Source organism: Cervus canadensis, chromosome 23, assembly GCF_019320065.1.
Source record: "Cervus canadensis isolate Bull #8, Minnesota chromosome 23, ASM1932006v1, whole genome shotgun sequence".
Lineage (NCBI taxonomy): Eukaryota > Metazoa > Chordata > Mammalia > Artiodactyla > Cervidae > Cervus > Cervus canadensis.
This window is the reverse complement of record NC_057408.1, coordinates 4,496,946-4,517,357: the sequence shown is the minus strand read 5'-3', so window position 1 is coordinate 4,517,357 and position 20,412 is coordinate 4,496,946. Positions and strand designations below refer to the sequence as shown.

The following is a 20,412-nucleotide window of genomic DNA, read 5'->3' as shown; positions in this document are numbered from 1 at the left end:
CCAATACCTCTTTTCATAATAACCCATTTTTTTCTCTTTCTTTCTGCTAAAAGACTAACTCAAAATTTCTTTTTTCCTATGTTCATAACTGTAATCAGTGATGGATGATCATGTTTTAACACATTGTTTGAATTATTTAGTGTTAAATGTTTAAACCACATCAAAAACTATTTGTTCCTTTTCTATTAATCATTAGCACTGCTAGCTTTATAGCATGCTTGCTGAGCATTTGCATGTATTATGTATCTTAATTTTCATTAAAAAACAAACTTGTGAGGTATATTTCATTTTAATTTTCAATTGCAGATAAAGAAGCCAGCTTAGAAAGATTTAAGTTGCTCATGATCACACATTCAGAAAGTGATAAAGCTAGAACTCAAACCAAGGCAGTTTGATTTAAAAAAAAAAAAACAACCCTTGTTTGTAATCATCTTGCCTGATTACTATCGCCATTCACTAAATGTTCCTCTAGTTTCTCATTGATTTGCCTATTCACTACCTGAAAAGGTTTGAAAACAAACCTGGAAATTTACTTTCTCCTTCTAACTTCCAGTGATGTCAAATCAGTCTTTACTCCATGAGTAAAGTAACCAGCTATTGACACTTTAAAAATAACCCTGAAGGACCATATTTTTCTTGAAAGAACATACAAGAACTATGCAAAGGACTTTAACTACATCCATTTGAAACTTAGTCTCCTTTGGAAGAAGCAAAAAGCAGAGTCAAGGTGAAGAAATAGAAGGACCCTCACTGTTTTTCTCACAGTATATAAGCAAGTAGAAATAAAAGTGGAGCATTAAACTAGATTTATATCCTGCCCTTGTCACCAGAATGGACTGCTTATTGACACTGCAACGGTATTCAGTGAAAAATGCAACTTCAGGGTAAACATTTGGCTGTGTGCTATTGTGCACTTCTTAAAACTAGATAAATATATGCCTAAACATTTTTTGAGTCTCTATTAAGTGCTGGGAATAAGACTTAAGTACCTTTACATATATTACCCTTTTATTCCTCTTAAACCAGTAAACTAGTTATTATGATCTCACTTTACAGATAAGGAAACCAACAGGCTGCGAGAAGGCTTCCTAGGTGATTTTTAACACAGATCTCCACCTAAGAGTCATCCTCTTAGGGAATTCCCTGGCCAGTGGCTGGGACTGAGCACTTTCACTGCCAGGCCTCAGGTTCAATCCCGAGTTGAGGAATTAAGATTCTGCAAACCACACAGCACAGCCAAAAATAAATAAATAAATAGTAGAATCATCCTCTTAAATAATGATCACATGTTTGCCTAGAGCTTTTCACTGAGGGTTATTTGCATATGCCTATCTCGTTTGACCTGTAAATTATCCCCATGAGGGAGGCAGAGCAAGGCTTCAGAAGTGAAATTGTTGGTTCAGGGTCACTTAGCTAGTAAATCACTCAGCCTTTAACCCAGGTCTTCTCATTATGAACTCCATATTTTCAGCATTCACTTGGATAAACCTAAATAAGATTCTAAATAAGCAGATTTTACAAACAACTTTTTGTTGAATACTGTCATCCAGAATAGTGTTGGGCATGCTGGAAATTCATTCAAAATCATTTTAAACTCTTTTTACATATTTTGAAAAGAATGCCATGATAAAGATATAAATAACTTTTTGCCTCTTTCAGCACTTTACCTTCTCCTGCCCTCGCCTAAATGCTCCTGAAATCTTGGCTTAAGCAAACCTTTGCTATTTCTTCTTTCGTGGAGTTAACCTTGAAAAATATTGATAGAGGAGACTGTGAATCTACTGTTATTTTTAGCTGACAGGGAGTTGAGAGTTAATATTTTTTATTAAGACATTAAGCAATAGTGAATGTCTGAGCCTGGAGTGACTAACTTTGGAGTACTTTTAACTTCTGCAGAAGGAGCTATACATGTGTGTTTCAGGTAGCCAAATTATTATTAGCAACTAGCACATAGCCTCTGCATCTAACTCATAAGATGATATGATCTGGCTGAATTCAATCAACAGGACAAGATTGAAATACCACACCAAACAGGAGAGTGCATGAAAGAAATGTCATGGAGCCCGCTCCAGGCAGCTCGCCTGTCACAGAGAACCATCCTGGGGCTGGAGCCAAGGGTGCAACTGGATGTGGCAGAAACCTTGGACCACTGGACAAAACCCCGAGAGGGATTGTCGGAAGATCCTCTAACTAATCCTAAGGAAATCTGGTGCCTCGATGGAAGCAGCTTTGTCTTGGATGGAAAAAGAAGAGCTGGCAGTCAAGGTACCAGGACATGACTCCTGGATTCACTACTCATGAACCAAGCCATGGAATAAAACAGAAGAGGACACTCAATACACCTGTCAACAAGCTACAACATGCAGTGCCAGTTCAGCAAAGATATAAAACTACAGCCGACCACAGAAAATATCACTCACCCTTAGAAGAACACTGCTATGAGGACTCTGAGGCTTGAGACTAGCAAGAGGGGGAAGCCCAATAGCCCTCGCCATCCCAGTTCAGCAGGAAGTAGCCAGAAAGACCTCGACACTCCTGTTCCCAAAGAATTGGGCCTCCCATCTCTTGAGGGGGGACTGTTAGGTAGGTAGAATAGGAAACAGGAGTCCAAAATGGTGGTGGCTAAAAGACAAGGACGGGAAAAGTCCACGAAAATAGAACAAAGGAAGGTCAAAGGAAGGTTCGAGGACCTGAGTGAGAACCTCAGGTAGAACAAACAGCACTCCTTGCTAGCCCAATTTATGTAGGGCAGGCCCAGGGGGAGGAAAAAACATAAAAGAGGAGCCAAAGGGCCGGGGGTTGCTCTCTCTCTCTCTCTCGCGCATGCTGCAGCGCTCTTCCTTTTGCGTCTTTGGGTCGATATGCCCTCATGCCTCAAAGATGGATTTTCCTGCTATTTTCTAAATAAAATAGAGCTGTAACACGGAGCTATAATGCTGATTTGTCTAAGAGCTATAACACCGTCTGTTCAAGACCTGAGAGCTATAACACACTCTGTCCGAGACCCAAAAGCTGTGACGCGCCGAGGGCTTTAATGTCCATCACTCCAAATCTTTGTTGTGATGAGACAGAACCGAGAAGCATACACTCGCCTGACATGGGCTTTTTAGAGGGCTTCTCTGGTAGCTCAGCTGGTAAAGAATCTGCCTGCAATGCAGGAGACCTGGGTTTGATCCTTGGGTGGGGAAGATCCCCTGGAGAAGGGATAGGAATGTCCTGAGGTGAAAATGTATGATAAAAAATAGAGTTAGTGAATTAACCAATTTGTAAATACCTGTGTTATAACTAAAAAAAAAAAAAAGAATAAAGCAGCATCTTGGACATGGAAGTGTTAAACCATCAGGACTTGATCATTATGTTGGCAGCAGAGGGGCAGAAGGACATATAAAGGGAGGGCTGTTTTGGACTTGTTCACATTTCTGTTTTGATGATAACCACTGATGTGTGTGCATCTCTTGGCTGTACTATAGGAATGCATTGTTAAGAAATTCTATGGAGACATACCTCCTTGCTAATACTTCAACAATACTTCAACTTCAATACTTCAACAAGAATCCTCTTAGAAGCATTATACTTTGTGTACCCTGTTGCTTTGCATCTCATTTTTCATTGAACATTAAGGAAATGTAGTATTTTACTTATGATTCTTTATCTAGAGACCTAGTGCCAATTTTGTCTTTTCTGAAATTTTTGTCACCAAGAAAGGCATGATTACACTTTTTCCTTCCAGATTGAGTTGGTATAGCATATTCCTGGTTATCAAAATACTCATAGCTTTGGGATTTTGAAATGTTAAACGTTCATGATGTGTGGGGAAAAGCATGATACATACTGTATGATCCTAATTACATAAAAATGGAAACTTAGTTGTGAAAATACACAACTGAAATCTAGAAGGACACATCAAATGGTCAACTGCTTGTGATTATAGACGACTTTGTTTCTTGCTTCTTGTGGGGTTTTTTGTTTGTTTGTTTCCTGTTATGTACATGTTAACTTTTAAGAAGTAAATGTTAATGTTAAAAAAAAAAAAAAAAAGAAATGTCATGGCTGACTATAAGCAGAGGACAGAGATAGTGAACAACAATAGTTTTGTGATATGATAAAGGCAAGAACTATTTTTGTCTCTGGACAGTGTAAAATTTATACTAGATTTTCTGTATTTCCAGACCTGGAAATACAGAAAACCTGGTTGCCTTAGCACATTCAGTTGCCTGTATAACAGTTCCATGAATGTTAAACAAGGTTAAATGAGAATTCTTTATTTTCTTCCAAAAAAAAAAATCAAACACAAAATGAATCAACTTTTTCTTCTGCAGTCTTCCTTAGCTCTGTAAATGACATCAATGTCTACGAGTTGCTATGCCCAAAAAAAGAGAGGAATAATGAGTACTATTTGGAATAGGGTTGTGAAATTACAGATCTAAAGAGTGAAGTCAGAGAGGACCTCTCTGAGAAGGTACATTTGAGCTCAGACTTGAAGAAAGTAGAGAGTGAGTTGTACAGATACCTGGAATCAGTTTGGGGGAAGGTTAGGGGCATGTCTTTGTTTCCCTCTAGAACAAAAGGGAGACATGCTTACTGACCATTATAAGAGTTAATGTTCCCTAAGCTCAGAGTTCTCGTCCTATAATATAACCCACTGCATCTGCAGGGGTCATCTGTTCATCTTGAAATCACCTTGTGCAGCCCCACTAACACCAATGGACAGATCATTCAGACAGAAAATCAGTAAGGAAACATTGGCCTTAGATGGCATTTTAGACCAAATGGACTTAATAGATTACATAGAGAATATTTTTTTCCAAAAGCAGCAGAATATTCTTTTCTAGAGCACATTGTACAGTCTCCAGGATAGACAGCATGCTAGGTCACAAAACAACTGTAAGTAAATTTAAGAAAACTGAAACCATATCAAGCACCTTCTCCAACCAGAGTACTATGAGACTGCAAATCAACCAGAAGGAAAAAATTGCAATAAACACATGGAGGCTAAACAATATGCTGCTAAACAACCAAAGAGTCACTGAAGAAATCAAAAGAGGAAACTTTTTTAAATCCTGGAAACAAATGAAAATGGAAATGATCCCATGACCTATGATCCAGAATCTATGGGGTACAGCAAAAACAATTCTAAGAGGGTAGTTTCTAACAATACAAGCCTATTTCAGGAAACAGGAAAATTCTCAAGTAAGTAACTGAAATAGAGACTGAAAAAAAAAAAAAATAAAAAGGATTAGTAGAACTGAGAGTTGATTCATTGAAACGAAAAACAAAATTGGTGAACCTTTACCCAGATTTAGCCCAAAAAAGAGAGGACCCATATCAGTTAAATCAGAAACAAAAAAGAAGTTTCAACTGATACTGCAGAAATACAAAGGATCATAAGAGATTGCTGTAAACAAACTGTATGCCAGTAAAATGTACAACTTAGAAATGGACAAATTCTTTTAAATGCACACTCTCCCATAACTGAACCATGAAGAAATAGAAAATATGAACAGACCAGTTACAAGTAATGAAATTGAATCAGTAATTTTAAAACCCTCAACAAGCAAAAATCCAAACCAAATGATTTCATGGGTGAAATCTACCAAATATTTAGAAAAGAATTAATATCTGTTTTTCTCAAACTATTTCAAAAATTGCAGAATAAGCTCTTCTGAACTCACTCTGTGAGGCAGCATCATCCTGATACCAAAACCAGACAAAAACATCACAAAAAAAGAAGATTACCGGCCAACATCACTGATGAACATAGATGCAAAAATCCTCAACAAAACATTACCAGGCTGACTACAACAATACATTAAAAGGGTCATGCACCATAGTCACATAGGATTTATCCCAGAGTGCAAGGATAGTTCAAAATCTGCAAATCAATGTGATATGCAACTTTAAAAACAAATTGAAGAATAAAAATCATATGATTATCTCAATAGATGCTGAAAACTCTTGACAAATTCACCATCCACTTATGATTAAAAACTCTCCACACAGTAGGTATGGAAGGAACATACCTCACATAGTAAAGGCAGTATATGACAGGTCCATACCTGATATTTATAGATCAGGAAACTCAGGTATGGAGACCTTAAATAACTTGCCTTAGTTTATAAGGAAAGCTGGGATTTAAACCCAAGCTATCTGACACCTGCTAAGTGCTCCCAGCCACTCCACAGTTCTACATCTGGAAGAAGTTGAGGGTCACATTGTTAGTAAGTATCACAGGCAGGACCCAAACTAGGCCTCTGACTTTTGAGAAGTCTGTAGTTTATGCTACCATGACATCTAAATCCATTTCATTGTACCTGTTTGATCTGTGTCTGGTCCCCCAGTTACATTGAATCTTTGTCTTTTTTACACACTGCATCTGTCTTAAAGACACAAAATATCATCTGTTTCCTTATAAATTCTCTGAATCTCTCTTCCACTGAATAAGTTGTCAAGGGATCATCAACATATTGATTAAAACACAAAAACTTGAGGTACAACCAAAAATCAAAAAAATGTTTTCACTGAGTTTACTTATTTTACACGTACAAAATGTCCATTTAAAAGTAAAAAGACAGTTCTGATTTATCAAAATCAATTTCAGTACCTGCTGTGACTAAACTCTGAACGAAATTTTATCCCAAAATTCCCCTAAAGAGCTTAAAATCTGACTTGGAAAAAACAAGAGCCATAGGCACATGTTGAAAACCAACCTGTCATGGACAAAATAAGCAACTTGCAAAGGAGCTGGTGCCAGCAAACTGCCTGAGATAAAGAGCCGATTTATTTTGAATCAACAGCAGTGTAGCCAGGCATTGGCTGCCTTTGTTTTCACTCACTGCCACCGTCTTTCAAGGCACAAGCTTGTTAAGGTTCTGGCTCTAGCTGGTACTCTGCTTTTCAGAATAAATCCGTTTCAGTGGCATTTATGTCATATCATGCACCTTCCCCACTAGAATGGTTAGGAGAAAACTTATTGTGCATTTGAACAATTAATATTTAGGAGAATAATCCTGAAAGAAAATTTAGAAAACAATTTGGAAATAATTCTTAGTAACTTAAAATATCTTACCTATAAAATAGAAAGCATGTAAATGGAAATACTCAACTTTTTAAACAACATAAATTTTTATGTTTTGCAGGCATCTCTATAAACACTTGTGTATAGTATAGCTCTTAAATAAAAAGTGACCCATGGTCATCTTGATTTATAATATTGTTGTTTGTAAGTGATTCCCTAAGAAATGATGATATTCTTTTAGTTTTTAATGACAAGTGTTAGGAGACAGTGTTATTTCCAGAATGTTACTATCTTAGCATCTTGCTAAGATCTTGTTCAGGCTATGCTGTGACATGAAACCAAAAAAAAAGAAAAATTATAGTTTGCTGTTGATTTTCCTTGGTAATCAGAGATAAGAGTATTGTGGATAAATTAAATTGATAAATAATCCCCAAAACATCATTTTAGCCATTAGTTTCAAATTCCTTTCTTCCTAAGACTTGTTTTTACAGTTACTGTTAAGCCTCAATATTAACAGATTTTAAACTTTGGCTTTCTCTTCCTGCCTTCTGATGAGTGCTTCTCTCTAAATGAAATATAAATGCAAGGTGGGGTAGCACAAGAAAGTGCAGAATTCAGGAACCTACTTAATTCACAGAATGGATAATCAACCCTGAATATTCAGGGGATTGGCTCTGATTTAGCCATCAGACCCTTTATAGAGAGGACTGATTTAGGAGAGCGGGTGAGTTAAAAGCCAGGTCACTCTAAGAAATGGAACAATGATCGTTTGACTACCATGTGAGAAAGGCATCTACTGAAAATATATCTCATGTATCTACTTGTTTAAAAAAATAACACTTTGCATTCCAGGTGATCACCTTCTTTAGCTCAAGGTTGCTACAAGCTGGAGCTGAGCTGTCAGTGGAACGAGTCCTGGAAATCATCAAGCAAGGGGTTGTCGCGCTGCCCAAGGACAGGCTGAAGGTAGGGCTGGGAGGAGAAACACACTGTTGTTATCTATTGATGTAAATGTTATTGTCTGAGTAGGCTGTATTCAGAATCATACTACTTACCCAGCGCTTGTGCTGGGAAATGCTCTCTGAATACTGCCTACTCTTCTCTACAATGACATGCAGAGCTGTCACAAAAGATTCTGATAGTTTTCCAAAAGAAGTCGCAAAAGAACTGTCTTCACCACTGCATACATATCCAGTAACCACTGCATAATACTATAAGTAATTCAAATACTGTGAATAAAGGAGCACCTTATTTTTTAACCCACTGAAATAAATTCAGTCTTGTGTGTATCATCAAGGGTTGATCAATAGGTGGTGTGGTGATAGTGATGATGATCTGTTAGCTGCAGCAGTAGCTAGTACTTACACAGTGTTTACTCAGTGCTTTTGGGGGGTCTAAGTGTCTTATATATTAACTGACCAATCCTCACAACAGCGCTTTGAGGGTAAGTAGTGTTACCATCCCAATTTTCAGATGAGGAATATGGTACAAAGATAGGTTAAGTAATTTACCCCAAGTCATACAGTTAGGGAATTAATGAACTAGGAGATCATACCCCGGCCTTTGGCTCCCAAGTCCATACTCGTAATCACCACACTATTTCCCATGTACCTGGGTGTAGCTACAGAAAGAGGAGTATTTTGTGGAAGAGGTAGGGGAAAAACAGTGTTTAGAGGAAACATTTAAATCTATGCACTAAATGTGTTCCTGAGGCAATCTCATGATATAAAACTCATACTTCAAGACTAATTTTCCCACAGGAAAAGATGTAAAGGAGATATTTGGGGAGAAATGTGTGAATGTATGGCATTGTTGCCTATTTTTACCTTAGTACTTCTTTTAATTTTTTCTTTCACTACCTCCCCCCGCCCCTTTTTTTGGAGTGCTCATTCCTAAATGAACAACACACAAGGTGTCATAGTGAATGTTTGGCCTTCTTCGTAGTATTTTATCACAGCTGACTTCTTTGCAAAGTTACTGTTTGGGGGTTGCGCTTTGCAGCACTATCACTGGCACTGCTGCTTAATGAACATTGTAGGATATGAAAATATTTTCAGTTATAATAACAGAGTTTGTCAAGCAACAGCGCATTAGTCATAATCACTTGCAGAAGTTCCGCTGTACGCAGACAGCCTTGCGGCTCACACAGCGCTGAGCAGAGGGCGGGGGCGGGGGGGGGGGCGGTGGTGGTCTGCTCCTCAGCTAAAATGGCACCACCGTGTGGCAACAACGTGACACCTGATCACAGTTCACCAGACCCTCCAGCTCTGACTGCTCTCTTTTCCTGACAAGTCCGTAAGTGTAGAGAATTCATATTATTTCCTCTCTTACCTGAAGTAAGATATCTGAGGTCTTTCAGATTTTTTCTCACCTTTTCGAATTTATTTGAACTATGCCATGTTACAGGGCATGATGATTAGAGTGGCAACTCACAGGAAGCGTTGGGTCGTAGTGTTCAGGAAAGTCAAGAAAGAGGTATAACAATCAAGAGACTGTAAGGATAATGCAGAGGAGTAGAGGGAAGGGGGATTTGAATGAGATCAAAGAACCAGTGAAGTAGAAGTGATGGAAATTGTGATTAGAGAGCAGTATATTTAGACTGAAGGTGTTCACAAGGAGCAGATCTCCATGACAACATGGTCTGGATTCAGCCATGAGTGGGGGACTGAAACGATGTGGATGTGAACAGAAGTCAGTGTGATTGAGCCAGTTAATGGATTGGAAGTCAACCATGGGCCATATACATGGGCATCATAGTCAACCCAGGTGATAAGCCATGGAAGGAAATAAAGACTGAGCCACACACTACAGTAAATGGGAGAGCAGCCTAGGAATCAGCATGCGACAGGTAAAAGGAAGAGAAGTTGATATTGGCCTCATATGAACAGAGCTTTGTACTTAAGGGCAGAGGAACAACAACCAAGGAACAGCAGTGAAAACAAGGCACCAGCTGCACCTCCAGGCCCTGAAGACTGGGGAGTGTGAAAAACCATCAGCTTCTACTTCCAAAGGCTCCAGGGGTTTGGGAGTCCTGAGGGGCAAACCAGGTTCTTGTTAAAGAGGTAAGCAGGAGAGCCAGAAGATCCAGTGCAGGCACTGAGAATGTCGCGGGACATAATAACCATGAAGTCGGGGTTTGAAAAGGCGGCGTGGGGCACAGGAGGCAGAGAAGTAACAGGAGGTTGGATCACGGGAGAGAAAGCCCAGAGCAGGATGGGAATGAGAGTTCAGGAGAAGGGGGCGATGACCAGTGATGAGGACGTGTGACCTTAGGTTAAAGCTTGCCACAGGTTCCATCGACCCTGAATAAGCCTTTATCAAGCATCTGCTCTGTGACAGCTGCTGCTATCAAGTGCCTGAGCGCAGAGTGAGCAAAAATCTCTGCCCTTTAAGGGCTTGTAGTTTAGCAGGCGGAAACAGACAACAAATAATCAGCATGATGTAATAAATAACAAAATGATCTAGAGTGGTAGATGCTCTGGAAAATAAAGAAATGATCACATAAACTTAAGAGGTTTTGGGATTGCCAGTGAGGATGTGGTGGGAGAAAGTTGTAGAATTAACAGAGAATGGTGTGGCCAACCTATAACCAAAAAAAAGAAGGTGAGCAAATTAAATGTGCTGGCTCAGAGTAGAGTCCTAAGCAGTGCCTGAAAAGGCCCAAAGCCAGGAGGATGCCAAGCATGTTGAAGAAATAATGAGAAGAACAAAGCAGCTAGAACTGTGTGGACAAGGGGAGAGGAGCAGAAGGTAAACAGAGATGATAAGGGGTGGGGCAGAATAGTGGAATGGGGAGCCAGGGCAAGATTTTTAGAAGAGGAGAGGCATGGTGGGGTTCTGATTCTAGTAGAATCACTCTGGTTGATGTGTTGAGAGTAGATTTTAGTGTAAATGTGAAAGCAGAGGGATCAGGTAAATTATTGCTTGACTTGGACCATGATGGAAAGGTGGAAGTGCTAACAGTTTGTCCAAGTAATTGTCTGGTTGGCAGAGGAGTGCACTTAGGCCTTTTAGGAAATAGTTATAGTCTGCATCAGATTTCCCAGCTGGTGCCCGTGGTAAAGAATCCGTCTGCCAGTGCATGAGACACAAGAGACATGGGTTCAATCCCTGGGTCAGGAAGATCCCTGGAATAGGAAATGGCAACCCGGTCAATATTCTTGCCTAGAAAATTCCATGGACAGAGGAACCTGACAGGCTTCAGTCCATGGGGTCACAACGAGTCAAACACAACTGAGCATTATCCGTATTATTTACAAAAGCTCAAGGGAATAGTGGCTGAACATAGGTTCTGATGGACTGGTTGGAGAACTGGTCTGCAAGTATTGGAAGAATTATTTACGGAAGTGAATTTGGACTTGGACTAGGCGGTGTCAAGGACAATTTTCAAACATTGGCTAGCTGCATCTTTCATAGATGCCTGGCTCCACTTTGCTAAATGTTGTGTGACTCAACAGTGTACATAGGTCAATGTACATATACGTAGCTAGTAGTATCTAGAGTCTGTATGAACTAGAAAATTCAGAGCAAATTTTGGAGGCAACACCTTAAGACAATTTGGAAAACTTTCAGTGAATCACTAATACTGGGGAAGAACAGAGGGCATACTTACAGGAATTCACAGGATCCAAGCAGAAGAGATTTACTGTCTTCAAGTACTGGAAAAATTGTTTACGAAAGCAGAGTTGGCCTTACTATGTTGATCTCAGGAACAGGACCAAGGGGGTAGACGCTTCATACAGAAAAGTTGCATTTCAGCCCCATATAAGGAAGAGCTTTCTGCGAAATGGAACTACAGTCGACCCATGAACAATGCAGGGATTAAGGGCACAGACCCTCCACACAGTCAAAAACCCAGATGGAATTTAGTTGCCCTCTGTATTCCGGTGTAGCTCAGTTGGTAAAGCATCTGCCTTCAAAGCGGGAGACCTGGGTTCAGTTCCTGGGTTGGGAAGTTCCCCTGGAGAAGGGAATTGCCATTCCCTTCCATTCCAGTATTCTTGCCTGGAGAATCCCATGGACAGAGGAGCCTGGTGAGCTACAGTTCATGGGAATGCAAGAGGCGAACATGACTTAGTGTTATCTTTCTTTTCTGTATTCACAATTCTGAACTCATGGGTTCAACCCAGCGTGGAGGGTGCAGTAGTAGTGCAGTATTTACTATTAGGAAAAAAAACCTTTATGTTAAGTGGATCCATGCAGTTTAAATCCTTGTTGTTCAAGAGTCAACTAGACTTAGAGACGGAATAGGCAACTTCTGGGCAGTGATGCAGTCACTGTCACAGGAGATGTTAGCATTGGAGAATGATGGCCACTTACAGGGAGGCAGACAGGTTCCGTGCTGGGTGAGGCTCTTACCTGTTGGCACGGGCTGGCTGGCTGGCATGGAGAGGGGAGGAGTCTCAGGCTTCGCGCAGGTCCAGCAGAAAGAGTGCTGAGATCCATTCCCAGAGCCTGCCGTTGGCAGCAGGAACAGACAGTAAGGTGCACATATGCAATTATCTGCCGTTCCAATTGCAAGGACTCAAATATTGGTTGGCAAATCCAACTACGTGACTTTTAAGAACCTTTCCATCCCTAAGAGTATCATTTTGTCTGTGTATATACCAACAATTATCATTCCCCTCAGAGCAGGAAATTGGATACATTTTCGATAACAGTTTTACTCTCAGATGATGTAAGAAACAGTAAGGCTGTATTATTAATCTGGGGCCTTTTTTTTTTTTTCTTAATGACAAACAGCTCACATTTCAGTTCATCATAGCAAAGGGAGAAGTCAGATTTGTATGCCAGAAGCACAGAAATTGCTCAAAGTTGAATATGGCTCAAAACAAGAAAACATAATACAAGAGGGATGGAAAACAAATAAAATTTAAAAATATTTACTGTTCAATCACTGATTGTCCTGTGCAAACAAACATGAGAACTGTGTTTGTACTGAAGTATGTTTTCAACTCCGCATCGCAGTCGCTGCCTTCTCCAGTCTCCTCCACATCACAGAAAAGTGCCAGAGTGCATTTCCCAGAATCCTCCTGTCTTGTAGTTCTGAGTTGAAGTCGCCAAGGAGAGGCACACTTGCATAAATGGAAAGCAGAAGAGTTATTGTTGTTCAGTCACTCATTCGTGTCCGACTCCTGCGACCCCGTGGACTGCACCATGCCAGGCATCCCTGTCCCTCACCATCTCCCAAAGTTCGCCCAAGTTCATGTCCATTGAATCAGTGATGCCATCCAACCATCTCATCCTCTGCTCCCCTCGTCTCCTTTTGCTTTCAGTTTTCCTCCACATCATCTCTTCATCAGGCAGATGAGGAGGAGTCATTATTCTCCAGGGCAGCTCCTGCTTGGCTTCGTGCTGTGTAGGCAGTGAGGGTCATCGATGGCTCCCCACAGATACTGAGGTTTGCCGCAGCTGCTTGCTGTGAGCTCTTGAGAACCACCTGTTCCAGTGCTGTAGACAGTCTTCTGTCACAGCATCTCTGATCTTGCCTTTCCAACAGTTGCATAAATCTGTTTTCCCTATAAAATCCTTTATACTTAAAATATAAAGAGTAGCTTCTGTTCTCCCTACCAAACCTGTCAGAGAAATAAAACCCCTGATTGCAAACAGGAAGCAATTTAATATAGGAAATTTGGCAGTCATTGAAAGGACCAGGGAAACCAACTTCACTGAAAGCCACTGCTGGCTTTCAGGAAATCAGAAGTGGCAAGAATGTCATCACCAATGGTCTGGCCTGCCTGCAGCATCTTTGTGGGGATCTGCAGGAAGATTGCTAAAAACCACTGGCAAAACATTTGCTGAAGCCCACAGCCTGCCCACCACTGTTAGCAGAGCATCAGTGGCCTCTGTGTCTCTTCTACCTTCTGAAATACAAGTTTGTCTCATCGCCACAGTCTAACCCAAAACCCTTCTGGGGAGATGCTGGGGGCTGTAGTTTCCAGGCTTTCACCATGAAAGGGGAAGTGAGGTGCTTGAGTCACCAACAGTATGGCATACCATCAAAAGAAACAAGAAGCAAAATGAGAAGCTTCTTGATGAGGACGGAGTTTTTAAAGGATGTGTGCAAAAGACGGAAAGAAGGGTATGTATAGAGAACAAATGTAATGGAGTGGCATGAGCTTAAATAAATGTTGTCAGAAGACTCGAATTGGAAGGGGACTTTGACCCTTTGAGAGGAGAAAGCAACAGAATAAGTTGTGGGCCTTCAGCCTAGGAACAGTGGACAAAATTACATAATTGATTGATACCTTCTCCCATTTTCAAATTCCCGTTTATCTCCTTCATTGAGAATAATCTCAAACTGGAAAAGAATATATCTTTTAAACAAAATCAAAGCCCAAGGTAAGTATAAGAATGGAACAAGAGCTGCCAGCCTTTTTTCATCTTAAGCCTCAGATACAGTTTCTCACAATGCTGGCAGATACAGCCTGTGAGTAGAATTTGAGAACTCAAGCTCCACATTAATACTAATAGTGCTATGAGACACTCTTCTAAGCACTTTATAGCACCATGAATTAGTGCTGTTGTCCTGATTCTAGGTGAGGCAGCTAAGCCTCAGAGAAGTTACTGTCCGGAGGCAAAACTGAGGTTCAAACCAAGGCATTCTTTTTCCAGAGTCTGTTTCATTCACCCTGTCCTGTACCTTACCTTCTTCCTTGCTGGTAAGACCACACTGCAATTGTTAGGTTCCATCTGAGCATCTCATCAGTAAAATACACTGTGTTCACAAGCATGTGAAGTTATAGTAAAGACCCTGTTAAGTCACATGAGGTTAGGAGGAGAGAGTATGTGACTCGGAAAAGAAAGGAAAATACAAGAACTGTGTTCAACTACTTTAAGGATTATACTCTAAAAGAGGAATTAAGCTTTTTATTTTATACCACAGGGCAATGAATGGGTAGTGACTGAGTACAGACAGGTATTAGTTCCACCTAAGGAAATGTTTTCTGACGGGTCAAGTTCTTTAGTAGTCCATATGGAGCTTCTTAAAGTAGTGAAGTGTTGTATTCACAATAAAGTCTGGATGGTAAATGTGAAGATTGAGCCAGATGACAAAGGGGCTCAAATCTATAAGACAGGGGGAAGATGGAAAGAGTTCTTGTTGATAAAAAGTTGTACAGGATGATCCCAAAGATTTCAGGCAGTTCTTTTTTTTTCTTTTTTTAATACTTATTTATTTGGCTGAACCAAGTGTTAGTTGTGACATGCAAGATCTTTAGTGGCAGCATGTGGGATCTAGTTCCTTGACCAAGAATCAAACACAGGACCCTGTACTGGGAGTGCAGAGTCTTAGCTGCGGGACCACCAGGAAAGTCCCTCTTGTAATTCTTGTGCTGTGCTGCACTTAGTCACTCAGTCGTGTCTGACGCTGCGACCCCATGGACTGTAGCCCGCCAGGATCCTCTGTACATGGGGCTTCTTCAGGCAAGAATACTGGAGTGGGTTGCCATGCCCTCCTCCAGGGGATCTTCCCAACCCAGGGATCAAACCCAGGTCTCCCACACTGCAGACAGATTCTTTACCATCTGAACCAACAATTCTTTTTTTTTTTTTTGAACCAACAATTCTTATGAGTAAGAATTCTTGTAATTCTTATGAGTCTAGAATTCTGTCTCCTAAAATTCAATGAAGAATTTTTGTAGAGCAGTGCCCTAATAACATCCTTCAACTCTTTAGAGGTCAGGCTCTGTTGCAGCCTGATAAGGTCTGGAATCCTCAGGCTGGAATTCTAGACCATCCACCATCTAGCCCAGCCTGCCCTTCCACTCCTTTGTATCCCTATTTACCACTACCCCAACCCCACCCAGTGCTCCAGCCAAGCAGAACTATCTCTGTGCCTTCTTCCTTCCTGCATTTTTGGATTTGCTTATACAACTTTGTTTTCCCGATATACCATTCTCCACCCCCTCCCCCTTTGCTTTTTGTTTATTCAAATTCTAAGCATTCACCGAAGCCCTTGATAAATCTAACAACTTTTATGAAGCCTTTCCTTTTATTTCTCAACCTATCTGTGCCTCCTCCTCTAAATACCTACTGTATTTTATATGTACTTTTTTGGGAACTCCTCTCCTGTTCTACCTTTAGGCAGTTATTTAAATATTTTCTCTCTCCCACTCACCTATAACTTCCTTGAGAGTAAGGGTCATGTCTTAGTCACCTGCATCCTCTTGATGCCTACCTAGTTCAGTGTCTGGTACATAGTAGTTACTTAGTAAATGTAGTAAGTAGACAAATTAAAAGCTCATTTTATATATTCTAAAAAGGAAATGGGGACTTGTTATAGAATTCAAGAGTCCTGAAGTGAAATTTCCTATCTCCAGACCTGCTTTTCTAATTTTTAATTTACCACCCTCTTTACAGTTTTAATTGACTTAATTGTCTCTCCCTATATGTGGAGAGGCACTGTTCTAAATTCTGGGTATAACAGTGGGCAAAACAGACAAAAATCCCTGCCTCATAGAGCTTTATTTATTTAATTTTTTTGTGAAGGAGATAGACAATAAATAATTTACAGGTGTGCAGTATAGTGATTCACCATTTTTAAAGTTCATTTCATTTATAATTATTATGAAATACTGGCTCTGTTCCCTGTGTTGTACAATATATCCTTGTAGCTTACTTTGTAGTATTTGCTGTCTTCAGTTCAGTCGCTCAGTCGAGTCAGACTCTTTGCGACCCCATGGACTGCAGCACGCCAGGCCTCCTAGTCCATCACCAGCTCCCACAGTTTACTCAAACTCATGTCCATTGAGACAGTGATGCCATCCAGTCATCTCATCCTCTGTCGTCCCCTTCTCCTCCCGTCTTCAATCTCCCAGCATCAGGGTCTTTTCAAATGAGTCGGCTCTTCTCATCAGGTGGCCAAAGTATTGGAGTTTCAGCCTCAACATCAGTCCTTCCAGTGAATACCCAGGACTGATGTCCTTTAGGAGGGACTGGTTGGATCTCCTTGCAGTCCAAGGGACTCTCAAGAGTCTTCTCCAACACCACATTTCAAAAGCATCAATTCTTCGGTGCTCAGCTTTCTTTATAATCCAACTCGCACATCCATATATGACTACTGGAAAAACCATAGCCTTGACTAGACGGACCTTTGTTGGCAAAGTAATGTCTCTGCTTTTTAATATGCTGTCTAGGTTGGTCATAACTTTCCTTCCAATAAGTAAGCGTCTTTTAATTTCATGGCTGCAGTCACCATCTGCAGTGATTTTGGAGCCCCCAGAAATAAAGTCTGCCACTGTTTTGTGTTTGCTATCTTAGGTAGTAGTAATAAGAAAGATGGGGGCTCCTCTGGTGGCTCAGTGGTAAAGAATCCACTGCCAAGGCAGGAGACACGGGTTCAGTCGCTGGGTCGGGAAGATCTCCTGGAGAAGGAAATGGCAACCCCTTCTAGTATTCTTGCCTGGGAAATCCCACAGACAGAGGAGCCTGGCAGGCGGACTGCAGTTCATGAGGTCACAAAAAGAGTCAGACATGACTTAGCGACTAAACAGCAACAAATAAAATTAGAGGAGTGTAGCAACATTGGGGAGGGAGCAGTTTTATTAATAGATAGTAATAGGGTGTTGAGAGGGCTTACCTGGTGGCTTAGAGGGTAAAGCATCTGCCTGCAATGCAGGAGACCCGGGTTTGATCCCTGGGTCGGGAAGATCCCCTGGAGAAGAAAATAGCACCCCACTCCAGTACTCTTGCCTGGAAAGTCCCATGGACAGAGGAGCCTCGTAGGCTACAGTCCATGGGGTCACAAAGAGTCTGACACGACTGAGCGGCGACATGTGCAGGGTGTTGAGAAAAGAAGATATTTGAATCAATGCCACCTTGATTGTCTTTTACATTTTATTTTAAAATACTTTTAGACTTAGAGATAAGTTGCAAAAGTAATAGAGACAGTTCATGTAAACCCTTCATCTAGGATCCTCTGATGTTAACAACACATATAACACACATATAACTATAGTACAATAATCAAAACCAGAAAATTAACATAAGTACAATACTGTTAACTAAATTACAGACCTTGTTTGAATTATGCCAGTTTTTTCTCCCAGTGTTCTTATTTCTGTTTCAGAATTTTTTCAAGACCCACATTGTATTTAGTTCTTAAATCTCCTTAGTCTCCTCCAGCCTGAGATTGTTCCTCAGTCTTTCCTTATCGTTCATGACCTTGATGCTATGAATGTTTGCTGGTCAGTTATTTTATAGGATGTCTCTCAACTTGGGTTTTTCTTGTTTCCTCGTGATTATATTGAAGTTATACAAGCATTTGGCAAAAATACCATGAAAGTACCATTGTGTCCCTCTCAGTTCATCATCTTAGGCGGTACCTGGTATCAGCCTATCTCACTACTTTTGATGTTACACTTGATCAGTCAGTTACTGTGATATCTACAAGATTGCTCCAGTGAAAAGTCACTATTTCTGCCTTTGTTTTCAATTACTATCTTAGGAGTGAGACTTTGCTAACATCCTGTTTCTCCAGACACTTTTGCCTTGATTTTATCATTCATCAGTGGAGCGTCCCTACACAATTATTACTGTGGTATTTACCTAACAATAATTTTGTATTTTATCCTATAGATTATAATTGAATACTGTCATTTATTTTGATGCTCAAATTGTTCTAGCTCTGGCCAGCGGGAGCTCCTCCAGATTAACTCTTGTATCCTCCCCAGCCATGGAATCAACCACTTCTTCAATGACCCCAATTCCCTTTTTTTTTTTTTAATGGTATTTGGGAAACAAGACCTGGGCACTAAGCTGCCTTCTTCTTAGAACTTTCTGTACTCTTCCACTTGCCTGTCCTTTCCCACCTCCTTTCTCTTCAGATAGTTAGCACTTCCTCACTCTGCTATGATCCCCAGGTACTCTTTTCTATCTGTCCATCCCTGATAAACCTCACCTCCTTTCTTTTGGGTTGCCTCTCACTAGTTCTGTTTTTAGTCCATTTTTTTCTACTTATTCTGATGCAAATTTTATTTTCTAATTTCTTTAGTGAACACCTCTGGCCCAAGGTCTCCATGGGCCATCGCAGATACTGGAAGTTTTTTGTAGTTCACTGTAATACTTACCTTAAAGCAAAATGAATTACACTGTACAGACTATATGTTTCAATGTTACTTTGTTGTTCATTTATTATACTATATATTCAGAAAGGAAATATCCTATATATTTGAGACAGTAAAATATAAATGAGAAATATAACTCTTTTTTTTTTAAAATTTATGACTGAATGAATGCAGAGATTTATTGATCTGTGGGAAGTCTCAGGCCAGTTAACTCTAATTAGAGGAAGATCCCATTGAAGCCAAGGTCACAGATAAATTCCTTAAATGGGCTGGTTAATTTTGTTCTGGAACATAGCAAGAAACTGTATTCTTGACAGCAGCTTACCATCTCACTCTGTGGTTGCAAGAGGGACAGATAGATGGAGGATGGATGATTCAGCTTAAAAAAAGAAAGAGAAATCCATTCCCAGTACTAGAAAAGAAACCAAAATTACGTTTACTCACAGATGGTGAGTCACTCTCAGTTGGTTTAAATGATAGCACATTATTACCACAGATGTTTCCAGAAAAAAAGACTGTTTATAATCAAGCCTTATCTCAATTATTTTAATCATCTTTTTGGGTTGTTTATAATAAAACGAATCACTTAAAACCTCTAGAGTTTAATTCACAGGATTGTGCTGTATCTGAAGTTGATTGAAAATTCAAGCTGTGTGTTGAATAATATTTGTACTATGCCACATGACAGCACATTATAGTCTTTTGGGTGGTTCACTAATATATACTGATAAAATAATTGTTGGGTATGTAATAATAGCTTTGTACATGAGATTGATGTAAAAGAGGTTATTTCAAATTGGAAATGCTGTTATAGTGAGCTCTTTGTCAAAGTGTACAACAGTATGTACTTACTGATTTGTTCTTTCTTAAAATATAAATTAAACATTTAGAAAATTTAGAACCGCCTTTTGGGTTGTTAAGAGAAGCACAGTGCCTCTTACTCATGAGACATTAGCCAGCTAATGTCAACTGAAGAAGATGAGCCAAAAGTTTTTGAAGTTTTCCTTGCGTTGCAGAACTGAAGCCAAATTTGTTGAAGAATTATTCTTCCAATTTTGGGCAAGTCAACATTAAGATCTGGAAGCCCATGGCATAGTAATTGACTTTCAACCAAATAAAATATTTTTCAATCAAATGTTATTTGACATAGCCTTGTAAAATATTTGTATAATATCCTGTGTGGGAATATATACTCTTTGGATAAATCTGTCTATATAGTTAAACAACTTGGCTGTTCAGAGTAAATAGTATTAATATCATTCTAAACATCCTCTTCTTACTGGTATTGCGTGAAGTCTGGGAAAGGCAATACCAGGTTAATTAGTTTTTTGG

At 40.0% G+C, this 20,412-nt stretch overlaps 1 protein-coding gene across 4 annotated transcripts in view; it reads left to right on the top strand.

Annotated features, from left to right (window-relative positions):
* The window catches only part of DYM (dymeclin), a 382,103-nt gene that overhangs the window by 311,926 nt on the left and 49,765 nt on the right, over positions 1-20,412 (top strand). For 3 of the 4 annotated variants that reach the window (XM_043444328.1, XM_043444326.1, XM_043444327.1), the window contains one exon: positions 7,868-7,981. In XM_043444328.1, the coding sequence (XP_043300263.1) occupies positions 7,868-7,981 (114 nt within the window). Of the gene's footprint in view, positions 1-7,867; positions 7,982-12,757; positions 15,384-20,412 lie in introns of those variants that run through there. The other variant, XM_043444329.1, reaches the window with a different exon arrangement.